General features: G+C 41.6%; 1 protein-coding gene across 5 annotated transcripts in view; it reads left to right on the top strand.

Moving 5' to 3' along the window:
* Dnm3 (dynamin 3) overlaps positions 1-26476 on the top strand; it is a 495066-nt gene that overhangs the window by 390961 nt on the left and 77629 nt on the right. For 2 of the 5 annotated variants that reach the window (XM_026787594.1, XM_026787595.1), the window contains exons 16-17: positions 18115-18226; positions 24233-24259. In XM_026787594.1, coding sequence (XP_026643395.1) covers positions 18115-18226; positions 24233-24259 — 139 coding nt within the window. The remainder of the gene's footprint in view (positions 1-18114; positions 18227-24232; positions 24260-26476) is intronic. The other 3 variants (XM_005363963.2, XM_005363961.2, XM_005363962.2) reach the window with 2 other exon arrangements.

Below are 26476 nucleotides of genomic sequence, written 5' to 3'. Positions count from 1 at the left end.
CAGCTTGGCAGGAATAAGGTGAGCATCGTTAGGAACGTGCTCTGTCGTCTCTTTCTTCAGCTTGGCAGGAATAAGGTGAGCATCGTTAGTAACGTGCTCTGTCGTCTCTTTCTTCAGCTGATTTTTACAAGAGGTTTCCTTTGTGTTTTCCTTGTGGTTAGAAATGTGCTGTTGCTTGTTTTGTAATAGTTTCGCTCTGTGTTGCATACAATTTTCTTTTATATATATATTTTTTCACTTAAAATTAAGTCCAGTAAATACGAAAGAAAGAGAGTGAAATACTCCTGCAGCTGCTGAATTTTCCTGGAAGGCAAAGACATCTCAATTTTAAAGTTAGTTGTAAGACATGAAATCGTTGGTTTTTTTTTTTTTTTTTTGAAGCAGCTGCCTAGTCAAAGACTCCTTTGTAGTGTACATATTTAAAAAACAAATTTCAAAAAACCACTAGGGGGCTTTTTAATGAACCTTTATCTAGGTTATGAATTATTTTCAGTCTTTTGAGTAATTGTTAAAATGATGAGGTTTACTGGAATAAAACAGATGTCTGGTTTTTGTCTCATTTTAGGAGGAAGAGGGAAATGTCATTGGGATTTACTTGTTACCCTGACAGTAAAATCTAAATAAATAATTAGGGTCAACATTCCAATCACTATGGCGCCTATACATAAAGCTGTTAAATCAGATTTATGAGAACAGGGCTCCTATGTCTCTCAATCAGCAGGTACCCCTCAACCTAGCTTGATAATGCCCGGTGTCTAGCTTCTCAACACACATTTACTAAATCAATCAAGAGTAAATACCCTGACATCCCCTATACAGAGCATGTCATGTAATTAGATACACAATGCAACCTCTTATCATTTCTTAAAAAGAGGCCTGGTATGGAGGAGCCTTTTGATAGAAACTTCCAGGTTGAAGACATGGGCTGCTACTGCTTTTATTAGTTCATGATGAATGTTTCATCCTTAACTTTCAATAAATTAACTCTAGCTTTTGCTTTGTATGTTTGCCAACTTGAGGGGTGAAGATGGCCCAAGTTGAAGGTAGTTAAATTCAAGAGATGTATGAACAAGGCATTAAAGGAATATAGAAGAGAGAATAATTAATGCAGTTAATGATGACCAAGAAAGACTCAGGGGAAGGGAAATTTGAGTGGTTGGTGTGAGGCTGGGTAGTGGCTCGCCAACGGTGAGGTCAGAGGAGGGAGTAAATAGTGCATGCAAAGGTCTAAACGAATAAAAGACGTGCCATGGAGCTCCTGACCACAGAGCATCGCCGCCGCCACCATCTTCTGTTTGTCTAAATATCACTCATTCATGCAAAACACACGTTGCCATGGAAACACTTGTTTGTTTCTTTTTAAATTAAGAATATGATTTCTTTCTCTGTTCTTTTTTAGACTCAGTTCCACCCTATTTTATTGAAAACTGATACACAAAGTGAATTTTCCCTGCTTCAAAAGTTACCAAATAGCCAGGCTTCCTGCAGACCTAGTTTGACCCACTATTCACAGCAAACTTACTGAGATGTATGAATATACCTAGAACCCTACACAGGTTCGTGCTTGCAGTGTGTCAAATTCATAGTGAGGTATAGCAGAGTCAAACTGCATGTGACTCCATGGGACCATGCATCCAACTCGCATCTAACTCTCTCTTGGTGTTTGGGAGTGAAAAATAAACCTGAACTGCCAATCATCATGGCATTGGCCTTGCTTTCTTTTATTTTGTATAATGGGCTTCTTGATCTATAGGGCACTGGCCAGGAAACATGATGCTCCCCTTTTGTTGGTGGTTCTTCATAAATTTCATACTTTAGGAGTTTTAGTGAGTCATATTTTATATTTATATAATAGTCACTGTTATTACTTAGTCAATAACTTGAATGAAAGGTGACACAAAGAACCATCCTCAAAAATAACAAATGTGGAAGGGAAGGGGGCAGGCAAACACAGCCTGCACTGTACCCTTTCCTAACATGTGATAAAACATTGCTGACATGAGCCCATGACCACTCTGGATTTATTCTTCAGATTCTAAAAATGTTCAGCTTCAGCAGGCCATTACCGCAACCTTTTATGACCTAATAAATGAGGCAGACTAAGAATAATTGTGGTTCTTTCCATGCTTTCTTCACCAATTGCCTTGATCCCCTTCTAATGTCTTTCATTGCTCCAGGCTAAATGAAGTTTGCATTGCAACAACAACTTTTTTCTAACGATATTGTAATATTGGCTAATTCGCCTGCTATTGGCTATGCCCGAGCAGACACATGACCAGTGGCTGTTTGGCTTGTCCTCCTATGGGGAAATAGCTTAACAAAGCTAATAAGCTGTATTAAAATAAAATAAACAAATTCACATGGCATCTAGCGTCACAACCACAGGCAGGGTGGTGGTTGTTTATTAGCCTGAGACACCAACCCCATGTCTCCAACTGCCTACTGGGCATTTTCCCCCAGGCCTCCTGTTGCTTCATCTTTAACCCTTGGAAAAGGACAACCACCAGTAATCTCCCCATCAAAGCCCTGTCTCACATGTGGAGTTGGGGGAAGGGGACAACTTCATCACATCCTTGACTTCCCTCTCAAGTAAAAATTGTTGCTGTTGCCAATTTTGGAGGAGTATACAGGAAACAAACAGCTATGGCAGGAGACAAATGGCTTCAGTTCTAAGGCCAAATTTCTTGTCCCTACTTCAGTTCTCAGTTATCCCAACCACAGCTGAGCAACCGCAAGCTCCACCAGAGGACACAACTCACCAGGACATCTGGGAAGGGAGAGAATGCCTGGGTCCTGCAGGCACAGCTTGCTCAATTTCCCCTTTAAAAGTCACCAATCCAACCAGCCAGCCTCCTGCCTCTTGAGAAGAGGCAACAATGAAGGCTGAGGAATGGGGCCAGAAGATCAAGTTCCCACTCATTAGCCACTCCCAGCTTTTCTATTTTTATTTTGGTACCTTCTCGGGACATCAGATTAGCGTTTGAATCTGAGGAAGAATATTTGAATATTAAGCATTTCCAACCATGAGAATTTTTACCAGTTAAACTGAAACTACCTACTTTTTGATCCCCAGTTACAAGCGAGCCCCATGCTCCCAGTTCATCAGCCATGCCTGTGAGTAAGGCTGGCATGGGTAGGCACCATGGCACTGGCTGCCAGAGCAGACCAGGGCCGGTGGGTATTCGGGTAACACTGCAGCTGCACTCACAGTAAATGTGATTTCCACAAACTTCATTTCTTACATTTTACTTAAGCTGTCATATTTATTTTTTTATTTGTCCTCTTTGTCTTATTTTTCACTGTCACACACACACAAAAGATAATAGCAGTAGTTATATGTCGAATCAACTTATACCAAAGAAACTTGTCTCAGAGGCAATGAATCACAATGCTTCCAGACAAAGGCACACAGATAGCCTCTGATTTAAATGGTGGAACTGATCTTTATATTGAGAGACAAGGAAAATATGTTAAGAAGGGAAAGAGGCTGAGCCAGCTTAGGCTTCAGTGATGGTATACTTTGGTGGTCATTTATGAATGGAAGTTATTTACTGATCAATGATTGTATACTTTACTTGGTCGTTTATGAATGGATGTTATTTACTGAGCAATGATGGCGTACTTCAGTTGGTCATTCATGAATAGGGGTTATTTACCGAGCAATGATGCTGTACTTCAGTTCGTCGTTTATGAATGGAAGTTATTTACCCAGCAATGATGGATTACTTCAGTTGGTCGTTCATGAATGGAGGTTATTTACTGAGCAACGATGGTGTACTTCAGTTCCGTCAACAAGACAAACATATTTCCTGCTTCCAGGAAGTGTTTACTATAATGAGGGACATGAACAGCAAAAACAATCACTTAATTACAACTGGTAATCACAGCTTGTACAAGAATTTATACCAGCATGACCTCTCCATTTTGAGAATCTTGGGACAGTTAAAATTAAAATTAGAACATGTGGGAGGAGACTGTGACCCACGGTGACCCTAGGCACTGATGACCCCACAGACCACACGAAGGTTGTTTATTACTGTCTTCATCCTGATGCCAAAAGAAGCCGCTGATGGGGAACAATGTGGTAGGCTGAGGCGCAAAGTGGAGTGTGGATGGAGCCAGTGCAGGCGTTGAGGCTTTTACTGTACTTCAGATGAAGTATGATGCCACACTGGACCAAGAGATGGAGCAGGGGAGCTGTTGCGAGTCCTAAAGTCTGAGTTCATAGTCAGCTTCTGGTCTGTGTGGAGCAAGTTAGACACTGCCTCCAAAGCCTTCTTTATGGTGTCCTTAGGAGAACACCCATAGGCAATTTTTATCAGCTTTATTGGTGCTTCTTGAATCACAGTCAGTAGGAAAGACAAAGGCAAGTCCAGAGCGAGAGGCTTTTTGCTCTCGCGTCCCCTCGGTCTCCCCCTGTCCTTCTGCCTGCCTCACTTCTAATAATTAGTATACAAGAGAACCTTTCCCATGTCTAAAAGAGGGAGAGGTAAAAAGACAAAGCTGAGACAAGAACTGTTTCGAATAAATTGTTCCCTGTTTATACTTTAGGTTTAATCTCTTATACTTTTATTATTTCAATTTATGTGTAGTTCTTAGAAATAGAGCCCACAATTGACATAATTGATGCTTATAAATTTACTATCATAAAAGTAGACTTGGCATCTCTGAATCCTCGGTCTGTTGAATTGTAGATTTTGTTTCTAGTTTTGTTTATTTTCTCAACTTTTATATCAGTGTTGTTTCATCATTTAATTCATCTAAGAACAAGCTCTTAAGTTTACCCAGGATATATTTGATTTGTATAATTAACTCCTGATTTAAAAAAAATCCTATATTTTTCTTGTATAGCTTTGTAATTTTCCAACTTAACTTTAGTGCTACCAATGTAGCCTTTTGTTGTTGTTTTCTGTTTTTTAATAAGACATACATAAGTATGAATTTTGCTCCTGGATGGAGTTTGGTTTCATGTACTGAGTTTCAATCCAGAGTGTGATATTATTTTGTTTGTTTAGTAAATGGTGTGTAATTATTACTTTGAGTTGACATCTGCCTATACCTCAATTAAGATGGGTTGGTGGTTCTTCTCTGTTTAACTTTTTATCATGAGTTCTCACTCTACTGTACTGAATTCATGGGAGTCTTGAGAAAACAGTCCTTGAAGAGAGAGGCAAGTGGCCGCAATGCCAGTGCTGTGGTAAAACCCAGCAGCAGAAAATCAGAGGGTTGACAGTTGCATTGGCATAGATATAAATACAGATATAGATCAGTTCGGATACAGATAAAGAGTGATAAAGTACAGATAGAGATACATCTGTGGCTTGGATGAGAGCTTTCTTGCAGAGGAGCCGTATCATTTTACTCGGGGCAGCGGTAGTGGGCTGGGGGCAGCACTGGGGAAGCACTGAAAGAAGAGAATGGAGGAAAGAATTCAGGGATCTTTGCTACAAATTTGACATAAATGGGGCAATTCTTGGGAGTGGAGGTGGGAGAGAATGCGAACATGCCTTAAGATGGATGTCCTTAAGGCAAGTGAGTGTGTCATGCTGATGATTAAGGAGTACAAGGGAAGACACTTTTCAGTGGCGATGAAGTGAATGGTTATAGATTTTTTAGTTGTATAAAGCATTAGAAGACATGGGCACAGAGCATGAGCAGAGGGATTGGCCACTTCATTATTCAAGCTCTGTTAAGAGGAAGAGTCTCGGCAGCTGCAAGTGAAAATGATCTGATGGATTTCTTGGAAAGAATGCTGATCAGTTTTATTGATGACTTGTATTATTTCTCATGAGGGATGATGCAAGACAAACAGCTAAATGTGAACAGTGTTGGGGTGCACTGGGAGTTCCAGGCAGGAAACATGCCTTAGACATGGATGGTATGGTTGCTTTCATCTGTCATTGATGCCCACCCTGGGGGAAACAGTCTTGGTTGAGGTCTCACCAGGAAAAGTTAATGTAACAACTGCTTAAAGGAACATGTGACTCTAGGACCCTTTGCATTGTGACATAACCACCAATGAGTAGGTTGATACCATAGGAATATTTATGTCACTGTAAGCAGAAAAAATTGCAAGTACATTTTTGCCAGAAGGAGAACTAAAATATCTTAATAGAAGGAAATAATGGGTCTAAACTAACTCTATTAAACAAATTAACAATTGCAAATCATACTCCTGTGTTTAAAAGCCTGGTTTTATAGGAAGCCACATGTTAAATCTCTAAAGACAACCATAAAAATTGCACACTAATTTTTAAAAACGAATTTTCATTTTGCTCGTGTGTTTACCACATGCTGGATGTTATGTTCAGTAAGGTCTTGAGATGCATAATCTTATTTTTCCTCATAGTTATCCTGAAAAAGATGATAGCCACATCTTATTAGTAAGTGAACTGAGATTCAGAGGGGTTGCTTTATGTAATATCATGTGAGATGAATGAAGCAAGGGTTGGGGAGGTGTCTCTGTAGGTATGCTTACTGTACAAACATGAGCGCCGAGTTCACATCCCCAGCACCATGTCTTTAACTTCAGCACTGGAAGCATGAAGACACACACACACGCACACGCACATGCACACACACACACACAAAGATGAATGGTACAAGCTAGATTGTTACCAGATGTTCATGGTCTTTGCTATATTCCACTCTATTATTTATTACTATGTTTATCAAGCCTCTATTAAGAGACAAGGGTACTATCATGAAAAATAGCCCCCAAATCCACCGATCTCCTTTCCTGCATAAGTATAATATTCCTTTGAGAGGTTTGGGATAATTGCTTGCATCTCACTGTCAGAAAACCATATTAAAATGGAGCATATACATTGAACCAGAAAGGATGCTACATTGTCTAGAAAATACAGATGAGAAATGTTTGATGGTACTGGCTTGGAGACTGGAAGGCTTGGGATACACACACATGCACACACACACACGCACACGCACACACACACACACACACACACACACATACACACACATTTTCCTGCCATGCAAGATATGTTTATGAAGCCATAAAGGTTTCTAGTCATGGTCTCACTGTGTGGCCCTGACTGGCCTCAAACTCCCCATCTTCCTGCCTCAGTCTTCCATGAGTTGATAGTACAGACCTTGCACTGTTGTGCCCATATTAAGTCAAGATTTTTAATCATATATTAAGCCTGTTTTAAATTCACCAGACAAGTCTATAGTTTAAATTATGTACTGCACATTTTATAACCACTTAGTTAAGAGCAAAAATAAGTAATAAACAGTTGACAATATGGTTCAATTTCTTTAGGCACCAAGAATTGCCAATTAGTCAGCCAGACCTCGTGAATGAACTTTCAGATCATAGATGCTGGAAGGAATGGTTTTGAATGGTGGCAAGGAAGAAGCTGTCCTGATATCCTCTGTGTGTCAGGCTGTGCAGCCTTCCTGGGGAACCAGTTTGATGATGTGCACTAAATGCTGGAGCTTTCTGTAGACCTTGAGGCTCAGCAAATTCAAACTCCACTCCTAAAAACTTTATCAAACAATTCAATAATTACAAAAAGGAATTTGTTAAGATATTATTTCGAAATGTCTTCCTTAGTTGTTTAATAGCTGGTATCAGATGTTTGAAGAGACATAGAAAAAAGAAACCAGGAACTTAAGCTTCATATTTTTAACAGCCAAAAGCACCCCTTTGACATGGAAGACTTTTTTTTCACATCTAATCAAAACATGAGCTCACCCTGGAGTCTGTTCACTTGAGCAAAGCTCTTCGAAGCCTTTTCACCTCAGGGGTGAGCCTTTCACCCCTTCTTGCTCAGCATCGCGACAACTTTCAGTTCTTCCAACTGTATAACACATAACTCGGTTTCAGAGTGGAATCGTTCCGATGCTCATATCTGCATGATTGCAGCCGAAATAGACTAAACAAAAAAAAAATGCAGTCGGTACAAATTGCTGTGGGTTATCTCTGCAGCTACAACATGTGGTGAGAACCTGGAAGCTTCCTGGGCAGAATTTATGAGCCTTCCAGTAAATCAGCCCAGCTCAGTGTCTCAGACCTGTGTCCAGCTCCCCTTGGCTGTCTAGACGCAGCCTAAGATGAGGCTTCAGAAATGGGTAGGGACAATGCTGCCAAAGCCACCAGAAGCCTTTGACCTTCTTCTAATGTTTCAACCAGATAATTATTTTCCCTCTCAAGAATTTGGCTGTCCTTTAAGGGGGAAAAAAATAAGATTTTCCATGTGAAGAAGCCCTGAAAGAAAATACTCTGGAAAAAGGTCAGTGTGATGGATCCAAAACTGGATTCCTCAGAGCTGCTCACAGAGCATGGAAAGTCTGGGCCCGCTCTGCTTCTCCTGCCTTCCAGCTGGCCAGGGACTCTCAAGAGGACCTCCCCATCTCAAATGAGCCCTTGCTGTGCGGTGGACGTAGCTCCAAACGAAAGAAGCAGCAGCTAAAATTAGAGAATGGGCAGAGATTTAATTAGATCATTTCAAAGTACTGCATTTTTTAAATTCTCTTTTAATAACCTCCCACCCTTTCTGCTCGAGAGCAAAGGTGTAGCCTTTTTAACTTTCCAACAATGGATTTTTATCCTTGTAAGTGGACAGCGTATTTCCTCTAACTCTATCCCAACTTATTTAAAATTACTCACTCTACTTCTTGTGGCTTCTCTCTTTAAAGTTTTATATTCTGTGTTGTCTATAAAAGTCAAGAATCTGGTGAAAAGTGGAAAACATGATTTTCAACATAAGCACTGTCCAAGTTTATTCCATTCTGTTTTCGTTCACTGATGTATTGTTTCACACATTCAGTCATGGTATAGAGGCCATAGGCCAAGGGCAATGGGAGGTCCTGGTTCTACTGTTTATCTGGCCCATGATCTGGGCGAAGTCCTCCAGCTCTCTCTGAATCTGTTTCCTCATCTATGAAAACAGCTCTCTGGCCCAATTATCAGGGTTTTCATAGAAATTCAGTGAAGTAGCTTCTCTCACAAAATGGTTTTTTAAAAAAAAAAAAAAAAAAAAAAAAAACCAGTTTTCCCTCTATCCATTGCTGTACCTCAAAAGTCAAAACCACTGGAGCTGTCAGTCAGCTGCTTGTAAAATTCATAACTGAACTGAATTAAAATATATATATCAGTGACTCATCTATACCAGCGAGGATGGCCCAAAGGAGCCTCTGCGCATCTCCTAAGATGCTGCATCTCCTGAGAAACAGCGGGTGTGTGCCCACCAGAGTCCAGACGTCCAGCTGTGCTGTGAAGCCAACTCAGAAATTAGTCCTAGGAAAATGGTCCAAATGGGGAAATCCTGACAATAAATATTTACTCAAGATAAACATGATAAATACGAAGTTCCTCCTGAATAATTGCTTAAATGGGAAAAAGCAAACCCAGAAGTGAAAACAAAATCAAATTCTTTTTTTTTTTGTATTTTTTTAATTGGGAAAAGGAAAAAAAAAAGAAAAAAGTTTCCGCCTCCCCCTAGCCTCCCATTTCCCTCCCCCTCCTCCCACCCTTCTCCCCCTACCCCCATTCCTCTCCCCCTCCCTCTCCAGTCCAAAGAGCAGTCAGGGTTCCCTGAAGACACAACAGCAGTGCTTAAATAATCTAGGCCAGTGCATTTAACAAATCAGCCAGTGCTGTGGGGAAAGTGGGAGCCTCAAAATGCCTCCATAAGTCAGAGGGTGACATTTTATTTTGTAGATTTATCTTATGTGTAAGGGTGTTTTGCCTACATGTACCTCTGTGCACCACTTGTATGCCTGGTCCCCACAGAAGGCAGAAGAGGGCACTAGATGCCCTGGAACTGGAGTTACACACAGCTGAGGACCACCTTCGGAATGCCGGAAATCAAGCCCAGGTCCTCTGGAAGAGCAGGCAGTGCACCTAACATCTGAGCCATCTCTCCAGCACCCGAGGGGTTGTTGCTTTATTACTGAGCATCATCTATGCAAAAATGAACTTAAGAGTGATGTGCTAACTGAAAGATGATCAATTTCACCTAGAACTGGGAACTGCTGAAAAATGTCAAAGCCAAGAAGGCAGTTTATTTCTCAATATAAACAAAGGAAATAGTAAAATAAAGATTTTTTTAAAAAAGCAAAATGGGTCTCAGCATGACAAAGCTGAGAGCAAACATAAAGCCATGACAAGAAATAAACATCACAGAGACTTTCCTAATCAGAGGTGATGGTTTTCAGCTTGGGATGAAAAAATAAAGTCCAGTTATACTTTTTGGATTTCTCAGCAAATAAGTACTTTGAAAAATAAAAGAGGTAAAAGTTTTTTTTTTAAAAAAAAAAAAGCCAAAAGAGAAATGATGGGATGTTAGGTAAATGCAAATAAAAGTGAGAAGCCATTGACGTAATAGGTAATAAAATGTTGGGTTCTGTTTTATACTGTCAATGATGACTTTAAAACAAACAGCATCATTTAGGCTATAGGTGGTCAGCCTCTCTAATGAAAATATTTTAAGGATTTGGTGGAGAATCTCTGTTAAGTCATGAAACTCACAGAGTTATTGAGTGCTTCTGGGTGTTAACTCTGTCGCATGACTACACCTACTGACATAAACACACCTACTGACATAAGCACACCTACTGACATAACCACACCTACTGACTGCCTAATCATAGCTTTGGGCACCATGTAATCACAGTAAGTATTTCTACACATTTTAAAGGCTTTACTCCCAATTTTCCCGTTTCAGTTTCTACATTATTGTTAGTATTGTGAAAATCTGTTGATTTTTGTGTATCCTGAAGTTAGCAATGGCCTCTTAAACAACGTGACTCGTTTAATCATAGTACTGTGGTTTTAAACTATTTTGATTTTACGTATGTATGTTCGCATGTATGTACGTACATGTGAGGAAGCTTGTGTCTGCCATGGTGTACATGTACAGGTCGGAGGAGACCTTTCTGCAGTCGTCTCTCTCCTTCCACCGTGCACGCTATCTCACTGGCCTTTAGTGTGTATTTTGTTACATTTTTGGATAGTCTAACTCTGAGTAAATTTGGATATGGCAGATTATTAGGATTTTATTAATTTCTTTTATACTCTGATATCTCACTACTGGGTTCCATATAACATCTGGTATCGATATTATTTCAGTTTGTTCTATACTCGTAGCTGTGGACCCTTCCTTTTCTCTTTGGGATCTTGCATACTTTTCCCCCATTTCCTCAATATTTAGGATTATGTGTAGTAGCTCCTGGGAAGGGAAAAACACCTGTGGATGTGTTTGTCCTTATGTGTCATTTTTTATTGTCTGCTTCACCAATAATCTTAACCTATGTGAATTATCTGCTTTTATGTCTCAATCTTTTAAAGATTTCCACAAAGAAACACTGGCTTTTCCTTTGTCTCTTTCTTTCCTAAATAGTAAGATATTTAGAGTCAGCCAGTCTCCAGCAGCTGTGCACTGCTCCCCTTAGAGTTGGGAAGTATTTAGATTTTATTACTCTCTATGTAAGTCATATTCTTGCTTTGTATGTGATGTAAGGACTATCCTTGAGTACATAGTTCAAATTTGGTTTTTTATCTTTACTTTTTTTTCTGAGACAGGGTTTCTCTGTGTAGCCCTGGCTGTCCTGGAACTCGCTCAATAGACCAGGCTGGCCTCAAACTGAGAGGTCCACCTGCCTCTGCCTCCCATGAGCTAGCATTGAAGGTGCACACCACCACACCTGCTTTGTACTTTTCTCTTTTGAAACCCATTACTCTTTCTTCTATTTTCCCTCTTCTTCCTACAACCATTTATTGTGAGCAAAGAAAATTTGTCAGGTCTGGTATTGTGTGTTTATTGTGGTCTAAATAGTAACTGATTTTTGTAAATGTTTTGTGTGTAATAGAAAGTATTTTTCTGAACATCCTAAGTGTTATCTATCCCATCTCCCCTTTTCTCCCTCTGTGTTGCACTCCCTTCTCCATCTTCCAGGCAAGTCTTCCACCCCATCTTTTCTGTTCTGCCTGTCATAGCACCACATTCTACTATTTCTACCTCTAGAGCTGCCACCCTCACCCCATGGTCCCTTTTGACTTTCCTGGTATCTCTAGTTACTACAAGTGAGATATATATATATATATTCACCTCTAAAGGTGCATAGATAAGATCCACAAATAAGAGAAACTGCCGTGCTTGGCTTTCTGGATCTGTGTTACCTCAGTATAATATTTTCTAGGTCTATCCATTTTCCCACAAGTTTCATGTCTTCGTTATCTTTTGAATAATACTCCATTGTGTATATATACAAAATTTTCATTCTCCATTCATCAAGTGAAGGACGCTTAGGTTGTTTCCATCACTAGCTCTTGAAAACTGCAAATTCTAATCTCAACAGAGATGGGTCATCTCAGTTCCAGGAAATCTGTCCGTGTACAGTGCCAAGCCCTTGTCCTGTTTTCGGCTTTCCAAAAGCCTTCTTTCTTTCTTTCTTTCTTTCTTTCTTTCTTTCTTTCTTTCTTTCTTTCTTTCTCTCTCTCTCTCTCTCTCTCTCTCTCTCTCTCTCTCTCTCTCTCTCTTTCTTTCTTTCTCTGGCTGTTTGATCTTTTTTGTGCCTTTGAGTTCCTTTGTTCATTGTGGCATAGGTTCAGCTGTGGGTGCTTTGAGTGAACTCTTCTCATGAACATGGAAGTCAGAGACAACATCACAGTCATCAAGGATGAAAAACAGTCCACCTGCTGTTTATCTATGGAGGCGTGGGGGGGGGACTTTCTTCTACATTGGAGTAGAGAAACCTTGCTCTGCAAGCCTAGGTGCTCAGGAGCAGCGGATAAGGCCCACTGGACAGTTCTGACATCATGAAAGGATGATACTCCAAACGGTCTGCTGCATGCTACTTGTCCTGGAGCCCTGCCCGGGGCACAAAGCTCTTTTCCATCCGGAGTGAGGAAACACTCTCACTCACGCCATTCTATGCCCATGCACCAATCCTAATATTGGCTTGACTTGAGAAAAGAGGTGATACTTGTCTTAAGAGGACAGTGTAGAGGAAACAGAGTAAAATTAAGCCACCACCTTTTCAAACTCCTCTGGGGGATGGAATGATGAGCATAAACGTGGTGCACTCACTGTCTTCATGATGTGTACCGGCTGCATGGAAGAACAGACAGACGGTCATCAGAATAACTAGCAGAGTGTATATGAAGGATTATAGGGAGGAGGGAAGCAGGCGGGAAGGAAAGAGCAGAAGACAGAGAAAGGGTATGCAATTCTGAAATTGGAGGCTTGATAAGAGACGGGAAGAAGATAAGGTGGAGTAGAAGTGTGGAAAAAGAAGCTGACTTGGTAGGGACGCTGTAGAAGTGATGTCTGTGGACATGATAACTGAGCTGAGACCCCCCTTCCCCTCAGTAAGGAGCAACTGCTGAGTGAAGAATTCTGGACAGAAAGCAGTACCTGCAGCTGCATTTGTAGGCCCAGCACACCTGACACTTTGCAGAAACCTCAAGAGGTGTGGTAGCTAGGGAGGGAAGAACAAAGTGTCAAAGACGCCAGGGATGAAGGCAAGTGCCAGCTGGAAGTCAGGCTTTGTGAGCCAGCATACCAGCAGTGATTTGAATGAAATGGCCCCATAGGTTCAGAGGGAGTGGCACTATTAGCAGGTGTGGCCTTGTTGGAGGAAGTGTGTCACTGAAGGCAGGCTTTGAGGTTTCAGAAACTCAAATTCACTTGCTCTTCCTGCTGGAGCCTGCTAATCCAGGATCCAAATGTGGACCTCTCAGCTCCTTTTCTAGTACCATGTCTTCCTGTGTGCTGCCATACTTCCTACCGTGATCTCACTAGATGAACCCTCCTAACTGTAAGCCAGTCACAATTAAGTGCTTTCTTTTAGAAGCATTGCCATGGTCGTGGTGTCTTTTCAGAGCAATAAAACCCTAAGACACCACCTGTAGTCTTTATTCTCAAATGCATACAATCATTAGAGTAAAATAACTGAGCCATGTTTTCAGGAGGCCGTAAGGATTGAGTGCATAGAACCAGTGGACAGGGCAGTGTGTTGCTGGGAGACCAGTGAGGAGCCTGACATAATAGTTCAGAAGACAACTAATGGCGAGGTGGTGGCTCGTGTCAAAGGAAGGCACTCCTTGGTGGTAAGATGGAAGTGCAGTGTGGAGATAGCAAACTTACCTGCGCCGTCTCTGGCTTACACCACAGCTGCCTGGAATAGGGAGCGGGGGAGAAAGGCGAGCTGGATGTCACCACTTCAGTTGCTCACTTTGCTGTCTGTTTCCGTGAGATGCTCAAGTGCAGAAGCTGTGTGACTCTACCTGTTTGAGTCTAGGCAAGGTCTGGACAGAAGACTCAAACCTGACTGCCTTCTGCCTTAGTGGAAATGGGACTGCTAGGCCCAAATGAAAACATGGCAAACAGGAGGAAGCAGAAAAGAAAAATACTGCTATTACCCATTGAAACTGAACTATTTTTTTTTCTGAAAACATGACAGTAATATCCCCAACTATCCATCAAGTAATCATAAATTTTCATTCTGTAACTATAGAAATCTTCAAAAAAAAAAAAAAGCAACAGCATTAAATGTGACAGTCGTGGGCGACATGCCATTTACGTTGGAAAAAGCAAAGATGAAATTATTTCATTACTCTAGAAGGTTCAGTAAATCATTATACATTTATACTGATGAATGCTATACCATCATAATTTTCTGTTTCTCAAGACTTTATGGCATATAAATGACCATGATGTAACAGTAAGTGAAAAAGAGGGACATGAAATGAATAGAGCATGTGCTGGGTAGTTTTATGTCAACTTGACACAAGCTGGAGTCATCTGACAGGGGGGAACCGAAGTTGAGAAATTGCCTCCATGAGATCAGACTCTGGGCAAGCCTATAGGGCATTTTCTCAATTAGCAATTGGTAGGGGAGGGTCCAGGCCATTGTGGGTGCGGTTATTCCTGGGTTCTATAAGAAAGGAGGCCGAGGTTCTTGTTTTTTACTGCTGAGTAGTACTCTAATATGTATATATTCCATACTTTCTTCATCCATTCTTCTATTGAAGGGCATCTAGGTTGTTTCCAGGTTCTGGCTATTACAAACAATGCTGCTATGAACATAGTTGAGCATATACTTTTGTTGTATGATAGGGCTTCTCTTGGGTATATTCCCAAGAGTGGTATTGCTGGGTCCAGGGGTAGGTTGATCTCGAATTTCCTGAGGAACCGCCACACTGCTTTCCAGAGTGGTTGCACAAGTTTGCATTCCCACCAGCAATGGATGAGTGTACCCCTTTCTCCACACCCTCTCCAGCAAAGGCTATCATTGGTGTTTTTGATTTTAGCCATTCTGACAGGTGTAAGATGGTATCTTAAAGTTGTCTTGATTTGCATTTCCCTGATCGCTAAGGAAGTTGAGCATGACCTTAAGTTCTTGAAGTTTGCGTACAAATGGATGGAAATAGAAAACACTATCCTGAGTGAGGTAAGCCAGACCCAAAAAGAGGAACATGGGATGTACTCACTCATATTTGGTTTCTAGCCATAATTAAAGGACAGTGAGCTTATAATTTGCAATCCTAGAGAAGCTAAATAAGAAGGTGAATCCAAAGACAAACATATAGGCATCCCCCTGAATATTATCCTTCATCAGGCGATGAAAGGAGACAGAGACAGAGACCCAAATTGGAGCACCGGACAGAAATCTCAAGGTCCAAATCAGGAGCAGAAGGAGGGGGAGCACGAGCAAGGAACTCAGGACCGCGAGGGGTACACCCACATTCTGAGACAATGGGGATGTTCTTTCGGGAATTCACCAAGGCCAGCTGGCCTGAGTCTGAAAAAGCATGGGATAAAACCGGACTTGCTGAACATAGCGGACAATGAGGACTACTGAGAACTCAAGAACAATGGGTTTTTGATCCTACTGCACGTGCTGGCTTTGAGGGGGGCTGGGCGGTTTGGATGCTCAACTTACTAAACCTGGATGGAGGTGGGCGGTCCTTGGACTTCCCACAGGTCAGGGAACCCTGATGGCTCTTCAAGCTGATGAGGGAGAGGGACTTAATTGGGGGAGGGGGAGGGAAATGGGAGGCGGTGGCGGGGAGGAGGCAGAAATCCTCAATAAATAAATAAATTTAAAAAAAAGAAAAGAAAGGAGGCCGAGGAAGCCATAGGGAACAAACCAGTAAAAAGTATTCTTCCATGCCTTCTGCATCAGCTCTGTCTCGTCGTACCTGAACTAACTACTTTCAGTGATGAGCTATTGCCTGGAGTGTAAGTGAAATAAAGCCCTCCCTCCCCACGCTGCTTTTGGCCATGGTGTTTCATCACAGTTATAGGAATCCTTTAACAGAAATTGGTAACAGGACTGTGGGGAATTGCTGTGAGAGACACGATCATGTTGTTTTTCGGAGGATTGTAGAGGAACTTTGGAACTTTAGGCTAGAAAGGTTTTCAGTGGCTTTTTCAACAGCCCAGTGAGCTGTTCAAACCTGGCCTGGAGGATTAGAGATGGTGCTGAAAGTAGTGATGGGGGCCTGGCTTGTGACGTTTTAGGTCAGTGGTCCTCAGCCTTCCTGATGCTGAGACCCTTTAGCACAGTTCCTCATACTGTGGTGACCCTCGACCATAAAATTTCATTGCCACTTCAAAACTATAATTTTGCTACTATTATAAATCATAAATATCTGATCTGCAGGATATGTGACCCACGGGTTGAGAACTGCTGTTTCAGAAGCAGGCAAAGTCTCTGTTGGGGACTTTTGATTTTTAAATTAAGAATCTGTGGTTCTGGTCATCAGAATCACATGAGGAATCAGCCACTATTAACAAGAGACCAATAAAACCTTTGCTTTACTGGGTCAATTGATGCTGGCCAGCCAGAATTGAGAAATTAGTGATGATTAAGAAGAGACCAGCACTGAGGTGAAATATTCTGGGAAGTGTTTCCTCTGGGTCAGCACACAAAAATTGTGTTCAAGAGGCAGCCAAGGTTGTACCTTGTGCTGACAGCTGACCTTGTTAAGAGTCTCTCAGCTAGTACAAGTTTGAAGGCATGCAGGGGTCATGGAGAGCAGCTGAGGCTTGGCACTGTGAGAGACCAAGGCAAGCCATGGCTGACGGTCTAACCTCAGTAGCCGCTGGAGCCCTGGATTGAAAGGGTCATGCAGAGAGTTGAAGCTTGGCCCTGTGAAGAGAGCCCAGGAGAGGCTATTGTTGACAGAGCAGCCCAGTTGCAACAGGAGTCCCAGCGTTCTGGAGACCCCAGCATTCTGGAGACCCCAGCATTCTGGAGACCCCAGCGCCATGGGACTAAAACAGCTCTAGAGCAGACAGGAGAAAGAGGGAACCTCAGCACTATCAAAAATGGTCAGAATGGAAAATTATAAGAAAACAAGGTTATCTATGAGCAGTGGAACATGCTTGGTTATTCTTATTCTTGTTCTTTTGTCTCGTTTCCAAATTTCTAGTGTTGGTATTCATTACATACTATGTGTCGTTTTATTATCTGGAAGAAAATAGAAAACTCCAGCATTGTCCTGGTTATAATTGACACCAAGAGGCACCTCACCTCTCAGTACAAGTGACCAGGCTTTTCACACCCAGAGGAGTATCTGTTTCTGAATATAGCCAAGTTGTAGGTTTTTGTTTTGTTTTGTTTAGATTTATAGAATTATTAGTATACTTTTCCAAGTTTTATAAGCTATTATATAGGAAGAAAACTGACCTAATTAACTGGACAGTGGCAAGTGCTTTCTCCAGAACACAGCACCCGTCAGCACATATCCCCAGTATTATGGAGCTAGGAATGGAACACAGGGGGTCTACTCTGCTAGGTAACTGTCCCCCATTGAGCTCCTTCCTCTGCACTCTTGGAGCAAAAGGAAGATTGTAATTTTATTTAAAAATTGATATTCCCTTTCTACAGGCTCTTTAGTTTAAATCTCAGCACTGTAAATAACTGTGAGATCTTTTCTGTATGATTTATTAAAAAGAATCCTCTGAGAAGTACACATAGGAGCTCGCTCGTTATTTTAAAATACAGTGAGCGGCTTGTGCTCGCGTTCAGCGCTTTTTAGGGAACTAACCTTTGGAACTGTCATCCGTGTCTGCAGCGCTCTGAGATCATTTTGAATTTGGTTCATAGCTAAATGCATGTATTTTTTTTAAACTCTAGGAATGTATACAAAGACTATCGTTTCCTGGAGCTGGCCTGTGATTCCCAGGAGGATGTGGACAGCTGGAAGGCATCTCTGCTAAGAGCTGGGGTCTATCCAGATAAATCTTCAGTAAGTTGGATTTTTTTTTATCTAAAAAGTACCATTGCATACCATGTTGAAGAAAATGCATCAATTTCTCTAAGTTAGTGAAACAAATACTTTTAAATTTAATTCGACCCCTTTTTATACTGATGCTGCCTTATTATTTATACATGAGTATTTTGATGCTTTTCTCTCCATCAGATTCCTTCAAAAACTAACCAATGTATCTGATAAAGAAAATGTCCCATTCTGCTTGAAAATATGTGCTTTTAGAAAGATTTTAGTTCTATTTAAAAATTTGATGTCTTCTATATATTACCTCACAGCTGGTATAATACTAGTATACTATCATTCATCATAATGATTATATGTGTGTATATACTTATTTTTATAAAAGCTTCTTCTACTATGTCAGTATTACTTGTATCCCTAGTCATGTCTGATTCAGACTCTGGATAATGTCACTATGAGTGTGAAGAACAGAAAAAATACATAGCTCTTCCCACTTATCTTTATTAATATACTTCAAGTGTCTGGGAGACACTTCTCTCCTTGTGTTAATAAACAGACCTTGTCTTTGTGCTCTTTACAAAATGTAATGTTACACAGACATCTCTGAAATTAGACTTCAGAAGTCCCTCTGTTGTCTTTGCTCACACCAGCCAACACAGTGTGCCAGCCTTTCACAGTCTCGCTTTCTCTGTCCTTCCCTCCCCCTCCCTCCCTCTCTCCCTCCCCTCCTCCTCTCCTTCCTTCTCTTTGTCTCTCTCTTTTCTTTCTCCGTCCCTCTCCACCCACATGCTGCTCTCTATAACTTGCCACAAATCCACCTCTCTTCTCAGAACTAGCCTGCTAAGATTGACCCCTGATGACTTAATGCAGCATGACTTTCACAGTGCCTACTTGGCTCTCCATGCTGACTATTAGCCTGTTTAGCTTCCCCAACTTTCATTTATAAAATGAAAATAGTGGTAAGTCCCCTATAGAGTGGCCAGTAAAATGCAGTAAGACATGTATAGAAAATGCAAACAGAAGCATACCTAAGTGAACACTCTTAATTTCATGTATAAAATTAATTATTATGATCGCTATCATTTTCATTATTAACAACTTTTAGTACCCAATGAAGGTTAAGATATTATATAAGGCCCTGGGAAGATTTTCCCGTCGGTAAAGCTCTTGTTATACAAGCACAAGTACCCGGATTTGAGGCCCCAGAATCTGCATGAAATTTAAGCTTGGTGTCTTGCACCAGTAATTCCAGTGCTAAGAGGTAGAGATGAGAAGATTGAGAAGATCCCAGGGTTTTCTGGCCAGCCAGTCTAGTCAAACGGGAAAGTTTCAGGTTCAGTGAGAGACCCTGTCTGAAAACTAAGTTTAAAAGCATTGTTGAAGACACCCGACACCAACCTCTGACGTACACAAACATACAAGGAACACATACATGGGTAAATGTACACACACACACACACACACACACACACACACACACACACACTGTTTATATTATAGCCTAGTAGAATTGTGCTTTGTTTTTTGCTGTTTTCTAATTTCCAGATATACTTGGTGATATATCAAAGTATATGTGTTTGTATGTCTATATGTATATTTTCCTTACATCTAAGAATGTTTTAGGTCGTGACTTTTTAAATCATACATTTTTAAGTGAAATAATTAGATGCTTAGAGAAATTATGTGACACATGTTGGTGAGGAAAAAATAGTTATGGAAAAGAAAAATTTTGTATCTGTCCATTGATGTGGGAGTGATTTCTTATTAATAAAGAAACTGCCTAGACCCATTTGATAGGCCAACCCTTAGATAGGCTGAGAAAACAGAACAGAATGCTGGGAGAAAGAAGCCAAATGAGGAGTCGCCATGATTCTCCCACTCCAGGCAGACGCAGGTTAAGATCATTCCTGGTAAGCCAGCTCGTGGGCTACACAGATTATAAGAAATGGGCTAGTCCAGGTGTGAGAGTTAGCCAAGAAAAGGGTAGATATAATGGGCCAAGCGGTGTTTAAAAGAATACAGTTTCCGTGAAATTATTTCTGGTAAAGCTAGCCATGGGAGCGGCCGGGTGCGGGAGCTATGTGGCCGAATGCAACACGCAGCACCTCACTACAGTCCATGAACTGCTTTCATAAATCTGTATACTCATGGGCTCATCCATAGCTATATAACAAGAAGCCGATCTAAGAGATATCTTCTATGCTCATTCTAATACTGCATTTCAGGCAGTCTCGAGTCATGCTGCACAATTTGCTTGGACTCTTTGAGTGGAACCTTCGTGTGCTCTCCAGTACACATGGGGGCCAGTCACCTAGGAGATGGAGGCAACTGATCTTCACTGCACATCAAAAAACAAAAGGGAAAATTAAAGTTGGCGATATGTGCCAACTGTTGATTTCCTCGGTTTGCTTCAGGGATAGTGTTGGTGTTTTGTGTGCACTGTGTGGTCTCTCGGGTCCTGCTCAAACAGCTGCCTGCCTTTGATGTCTGATGCCAGCCTGCTGCTGAGACCACCAAGTCAGGTGTTCAGCTTACAGACTTCATTTGTGAACACACTGAATTACATATCGAAGTGATACTTTCAGGTAGTTCATGTGGACAGATTTGATGAAATCAGATTAGCCTAAAGACTGATATCATTAAGCAAAATTTTAGGACTTCTGAATGGTATGTTTTGCTTTCATGTCAATGGACCACTGAGTCACTAACATGACTTTGCTAACAAAATCTCCTCTGCCCCTATTTCTTGTAATTCTACTTCCTTTGATTATTAAATTGAAGTTGGGATCACTATAAGACTATATGATGTTAAGTATACAGGACTTTACACAGTCTCAAAGTGAAAATGTTTTCAATGGAATGTCTAGCTAACTTCAGAATAAGAAACAAATTGTGTTTGTGTGTGTGTGTGTGTGTCAGTGGTTAGGAACTATTAAATCTCTCCAGACTATTTTACCAACTTTTGTGTATAAACCATTTCTCATGAAATTGATTATAAATAAATATGAATTGATCTGAGGAACACGATCTGATAAACATGACTTTTGGCCACAACATTGTTGGCTTTCCACACAACACTCAGGAATTCTAAATTGCAATTATTTTGAAACATGAGCCGTGCCGTGGCTTGGGGTAGAGATGACAGCAAATCCATTTTGGGTTAATCCTGCCTCTGCTGTGTACTGGGCACCTTGACCAACTCTCCACTCATTTACACTAAGCTCCAAACAGCAGCTTCCTCAGAAAGAAGGTTCTGGTGCCTCACAATTAGCTCCCTGCCTGCAGCTGGTGACTGTGTTCAGGCCTGCATGGCCTTTATCACTCTTCAGCATCTCAAATGTGCATACAAAGCTGCACTTCTCAATGTTACGATTAAATTTTCTTTGGAAATTGTTGTTGGGATTTGACTATGCCTCGTTGTGTAGAGGGAGTCCTGTGATGCCTCGGGGACAGGCCAACCTCCAAGTCTAATCAGGAAGGCAGAGCTTAGCACAGGGCCTGTCAGGCAACCTAAAAGCCTCAGGCCTGCTCTCAGACACTGGCCCTTCAGCCATGGAAAAAAACGTGAGATCCAGACTTGCCCTGGAAATGATTTAGTGTGAAGTCAGTTAAGCAAGAAACCTCTGAGCATTTTAAAGGGCTCCTATTCCCTGCAACACACACACAAACATGCACACACACACACGTTTCTATACAGAGGGGATTCTGTTACATATCCTCCAGTGGGAACCAGTAAGAACCGCTTCTTCAGAAGCTAAACATAGTGGTAGAATGAGAAAGAGCTCTGACCCCCAGCTTTCCCTGTGACGTAGGAACTCTGCAATTATAAGCAGCGTTTTCTTCAACTCCTTGTAGGATGAAGCCGTCTTCCACTAAGATCCTTTGGCACCTCGGAAATAAGTTATTTTTAGAAGACTCTACAGTGACTTTTCCTTTATGTCAAATAATAGTTAAAAGAAAGGGTCCCGGTGTCTTCTCAGGCAGGAAGAAGAGAAATGGTCATGAACTTCCCCAAACATTTACAAACGTGATGGCCACACATACACGTCATTCGACAGTCTGTGAAGGAATGGGAGGGCCCAACACTTCACTACACATGGCTGTTTTCCAAGCAGTGCTTCACCCAGAACTTGGAGCTGCTGTGTGTCCAGTTCCAAAGGTCTTTCTGTGGGAAACACTTCCAAGGGTTTAAACACATGCTGTTGTCAACTAGAATAGTGGGGAGCATTCTAAAACATCCTCCAGCATTCAGGACTACAACGCCTCTCACCAAATAGATGATTGGGAACTAACCGAACAAAACAACAACTGGCCAGGTCGTGCCACGTCCTCCGCTTCTGTGCTTCTTTTATTTAAGGATCAGGGCATCCTACACAGTGACATCATTGTTGCTGCTACATGTTGAGCCATCTGCCACCGAGTGGGGAAGCCAGTCATCCCCTAGTGTGTAGAAATACTTGGTTGAACTCCTGAAACTGATTTCCTAGATCAAAACCTGCTCTGCTGTGGAATGCAATAAACTCCATCTGTCTGCGGTATTTTCAGAAATACTGCTCTTCTTAGGAGAGCTGGGGTCCTATTATTCTCTAAAATAGCCTCTACTCGTGGTAAAATCCCCAGCAGGACTGCCTTTCTGAATGGTTGGCACCATCTTCAGGAAGGATTCCTTTGGGCTTGGTTTTGTTTATTCTTTTTTCTTCATTCATTCTTGTCATTATTTATGTGTCTGATTAGTTGGTGTGCTAATAACTGTGCTGAGGCAACCCATGATACTTAAGAAACTTCTCCACATGATTTTATCAGTGCCTTTATATTTTCCTTGTAAAATATGATGGTTGCAATGGTCCCTGCAAGAGCAATGGTTTCCTTAAGGTCACCACCTGGCACTGAGCTCAGGGAAAGCCTCTCCAGGGATCATTGCCTTCCTGCTTTCCCAGAATATTTCTTTGTGTGTTTTCTCCCTTCAACCGAAAGGCAAATGCCAGCTCTCTGAGCTGGCCCCTTCCTGCTCCCAGTTTTCCCCTCTGGTGCACACACGTCTCTCACAGCTCTCTGCAACCTCACGTCTCAGTGAGACGTTTCTGCTGGACCCCTGAGAGGAGAGCTCAGATCTGTTCCAGGCTCACATCCCATCATGTCTCCCCCACAGGATCTGACCTTGCAAGGACTCGGGCTGCTCTGGGAGTAATGAATCACCGTTTTATTTTTTTAGGCCATATGTGAGTTAAATTGTTTGATGTAAATCATACTCTCACAGCTTCAACTTGCAACAGGAGAGTCATTGCCTGCCATTCGCCACTGGCTGCTCTGTCTCCACACACAGTGGTGCTTTTAGAAAAGTCTACATTTTTGTGACTAACCTTTCCAGATCCATTTTATTGAATGAGGACTGGTGTTTATGTTGGCTGAAGCCCCACTATACAGTCTTGGCGTCCCATGCCAACCCAAGACAAAAACTCATAACTCACCAAAGAAAAGAATGGTGCAGATGGAGCCTGTACCTCGTTCTGCTTCCTCCGTTGCCCCAAGCCACCCACTTCTTTCCTTAGCACTTACTTGCTTTTTTAAAAAATTTTAATTCCACCTTCTTTGAAACCAGGGATGCAGTGCTTGTTTAAAAAACGTACTGACTGATGAAATTTTCCACTGCTTGGCATGTTGGAGGAGGGGCTGTCAGGAAAGGCAAGCCAGCATGCTAACTTCTCTGCCTTTTATGCTAGCGGTTCACTTATTACCAATTCAAACCAATTCTTTCTGGCTTGGTTCCTATACCCCAAGTATTCTGAGTAGAAAGCAGGGGAGGGGAAGCAGAGGGCAGGAATCTCTGCTCTTGTAAACGCATGATTTCACTTCCCCTACATGGATTCTTTGACCTGTGCGTGAGCTCTGGATATATACAATGGGATGTCAGGGAAGAGTTCAGATATTCATTTGGATTCTGATCTAGCAAGAAAAGCCTCATAATTTTAAAATAAATCTGTATTTAACATATTTCTCTCTCTCTCTCTTTTTTTATTCCTGTGGCTGCATGCACAGGGAAGCAACAAAGTAAGTTCTCTCTTCTTGGAGCTCTTCTGTCCCTCCAGTCCCTCCTGCTGCATGTGTCTTGCCAAGGCTGATTCTGTGCATGCTGGAATGGCCGCCCTCTGCTCTTGTACAGGGATTATATGGGGCATGCAAATGTTGGGGGCAATGTGTGTGGATGACTATCTGTAGTGCTGCTCTGTTTTGACCTTTCGGGAAGGAAATACAGTGTGTTTTCAGAGCTGGTTGTGGGCCATGTCAGAGACCTTGCTCAAAAGAAAGCGGCCAACTCCAAAAGGCAGAAAGGTTGAGTGAGGAGGACTTGTCACAGAGGGGTTTGCTCGCTCGCCTGATCAAACTCGGTGAAGCTGGCGTTTCTGACCCCAAATCAAAGCGTGCATGTTTAACACACAGTTATAAAAACCCCAAACTGGAGTCCTAATGGCAACATGGCAGGCTTTGTTGGCCAAACTGAACTGGATCGGAGCACTGGTTTTGAAGGTGTCTTAACATGGATGGAGGAGGGTGGGGTCAGCATCTGACTTGGCTCCTACATCCTTGATGAATTCCAGCTGCATGGAAGTAGGAGCGTGTGGGAGTGTGAGGAGACCAAACAGTATATGTTTATGAAAACGGGAAGCACACACGAATGGTACAAGTTATTTTAATGTTCTCATTACAATAGGTAAATGAGCAATAGTGTTGTTAGCTTGGTTAAATTCTGATGTTAGTTTTCCAAAAGATTGGGGTTACTTCTCATTTATTTAGAAATATAAGAGCAATATACTTGGAGAAAGTGGCCTAAAGTTAGGCAAAGTGGGCTTTTGTTTGGTTTGGTTTGATTTTCCCTTCATATATTGGTCCTTTATCCTACCAGGTGGCCCACTTAAAATGGGCCTCAGTGAATGCAATAAGAATTGAAAAGAATCTCTTATATAAGAGTTGGCCTGCATATTTGAAGCAGCTGGAATTCATCAAAATTTTGCTATTCATAAGCCATATGTATAGAATGTAAAACAAATGTGGGCGATATTTTGCAGTTTAATTTGATGGAATGTGTTATTATGGAGTAAATTAACATAGATGGTTGGCACTAAAAAATATGTCACTTCATAAATTTATACACTGATATAACTGCTCATGACCCAGGCAATAATATTTAATAAAGTTAAAATATTGCCAGAAATGCACAAGACCAGCATTTGTGGAGAAAGAAAGAGGGAAACTCATATCATTTATAGTACACTTTAGAAGAAAAAGATTAAAGTCTTTCCCCACAAAGTAAAAGATAGTATTTCTAGCTAATACTGTAGTACTTAGGAACAAATATTTGAACAAAACATGAAACTCATGTTTTAATTCTTATGGTATTTCAGTTTTGGGACTGTTAAATGTTTTATCCTGACCATTTGCATCACAGCGAATCTCTGTCTAGAATGCCATGTGTTGCATGGGCCGAACAACCAGCGAACGACCTGAATACTGGAGTCATCCATCCCCCGGTTAATTGAGGGTGCGCTAATAGGGAGCCAGCTGCTGACATTTGGAAAGGCGCTAACTCTGTCCACAGGAGAAGTGTCTATGATTTGTCTCTTTCTCTAGCAGTTCATGGATGAGTTACTTGTTTATAAAGTCATCCCTCCCCTGCCTCCCCCTAAATCCTGTGGCAAGAGTCACCCATTTGCCATATGTCGTGTCTAGCTTCAGAAAGCTCTTCTGGATAATAACACTACAGTGGATACAGTTTATTGATTTTTCAACTCATTAAATGCAAGGAATGATTAGAATTAAAAATTTGGGACTGGAGGAGGACAGCTCAGTCAGTAAAGTGTTTGCCTTGCAAGCACAAAGACCTGAGTTCAATCCCCAGCACCGTGTAAAGAGTTGGACATGGTGGTTGTGCTTGTAATTCCAGCCCTAAGGGCATAGAATCTGGCAGATCCTTTCTGGCAACCAGCCTCACCTTACTTTTTAGGGCAATAAAAGGCTCTGTCTCAAAAAACTAAAATGGATGAAATTTGAGGAATTATATCCACATTTGTCCTTTGACGTCCACAGGTACACATACACACGTGCATATCCACCCACACACATACACACGTGCATATCCACCCACACACATACACACATGCATATCCACCCACACACATACACACGTGCATATCCACCCACACACACACGTGCATATCCACTCACACACATACACACGTGCATATCCACCCACACACACACATGTACTCT

This window comes from Microtus ochrogaster (genome assembly GCF_000317375.1).
Source record: "Microtus ochrogaster isolate Prairie Vole_2 chromosome 6 unlocalized genomic scaffold, MicOch1.0 chr6_random_2, whole genome shotgun sequence".
Classification (NCBI taxonomy): Eukaryota; Metazoa; Chordata; class Mammalia; order Rodentia; family Cricetidae; genus Microtus; species Microtus ochrogaster.
The sequence above is the reverse complement of the archived record's forward strand: the minus strand, read 5'-3'. Positions and strand labels throughout refer to the sequence as shown.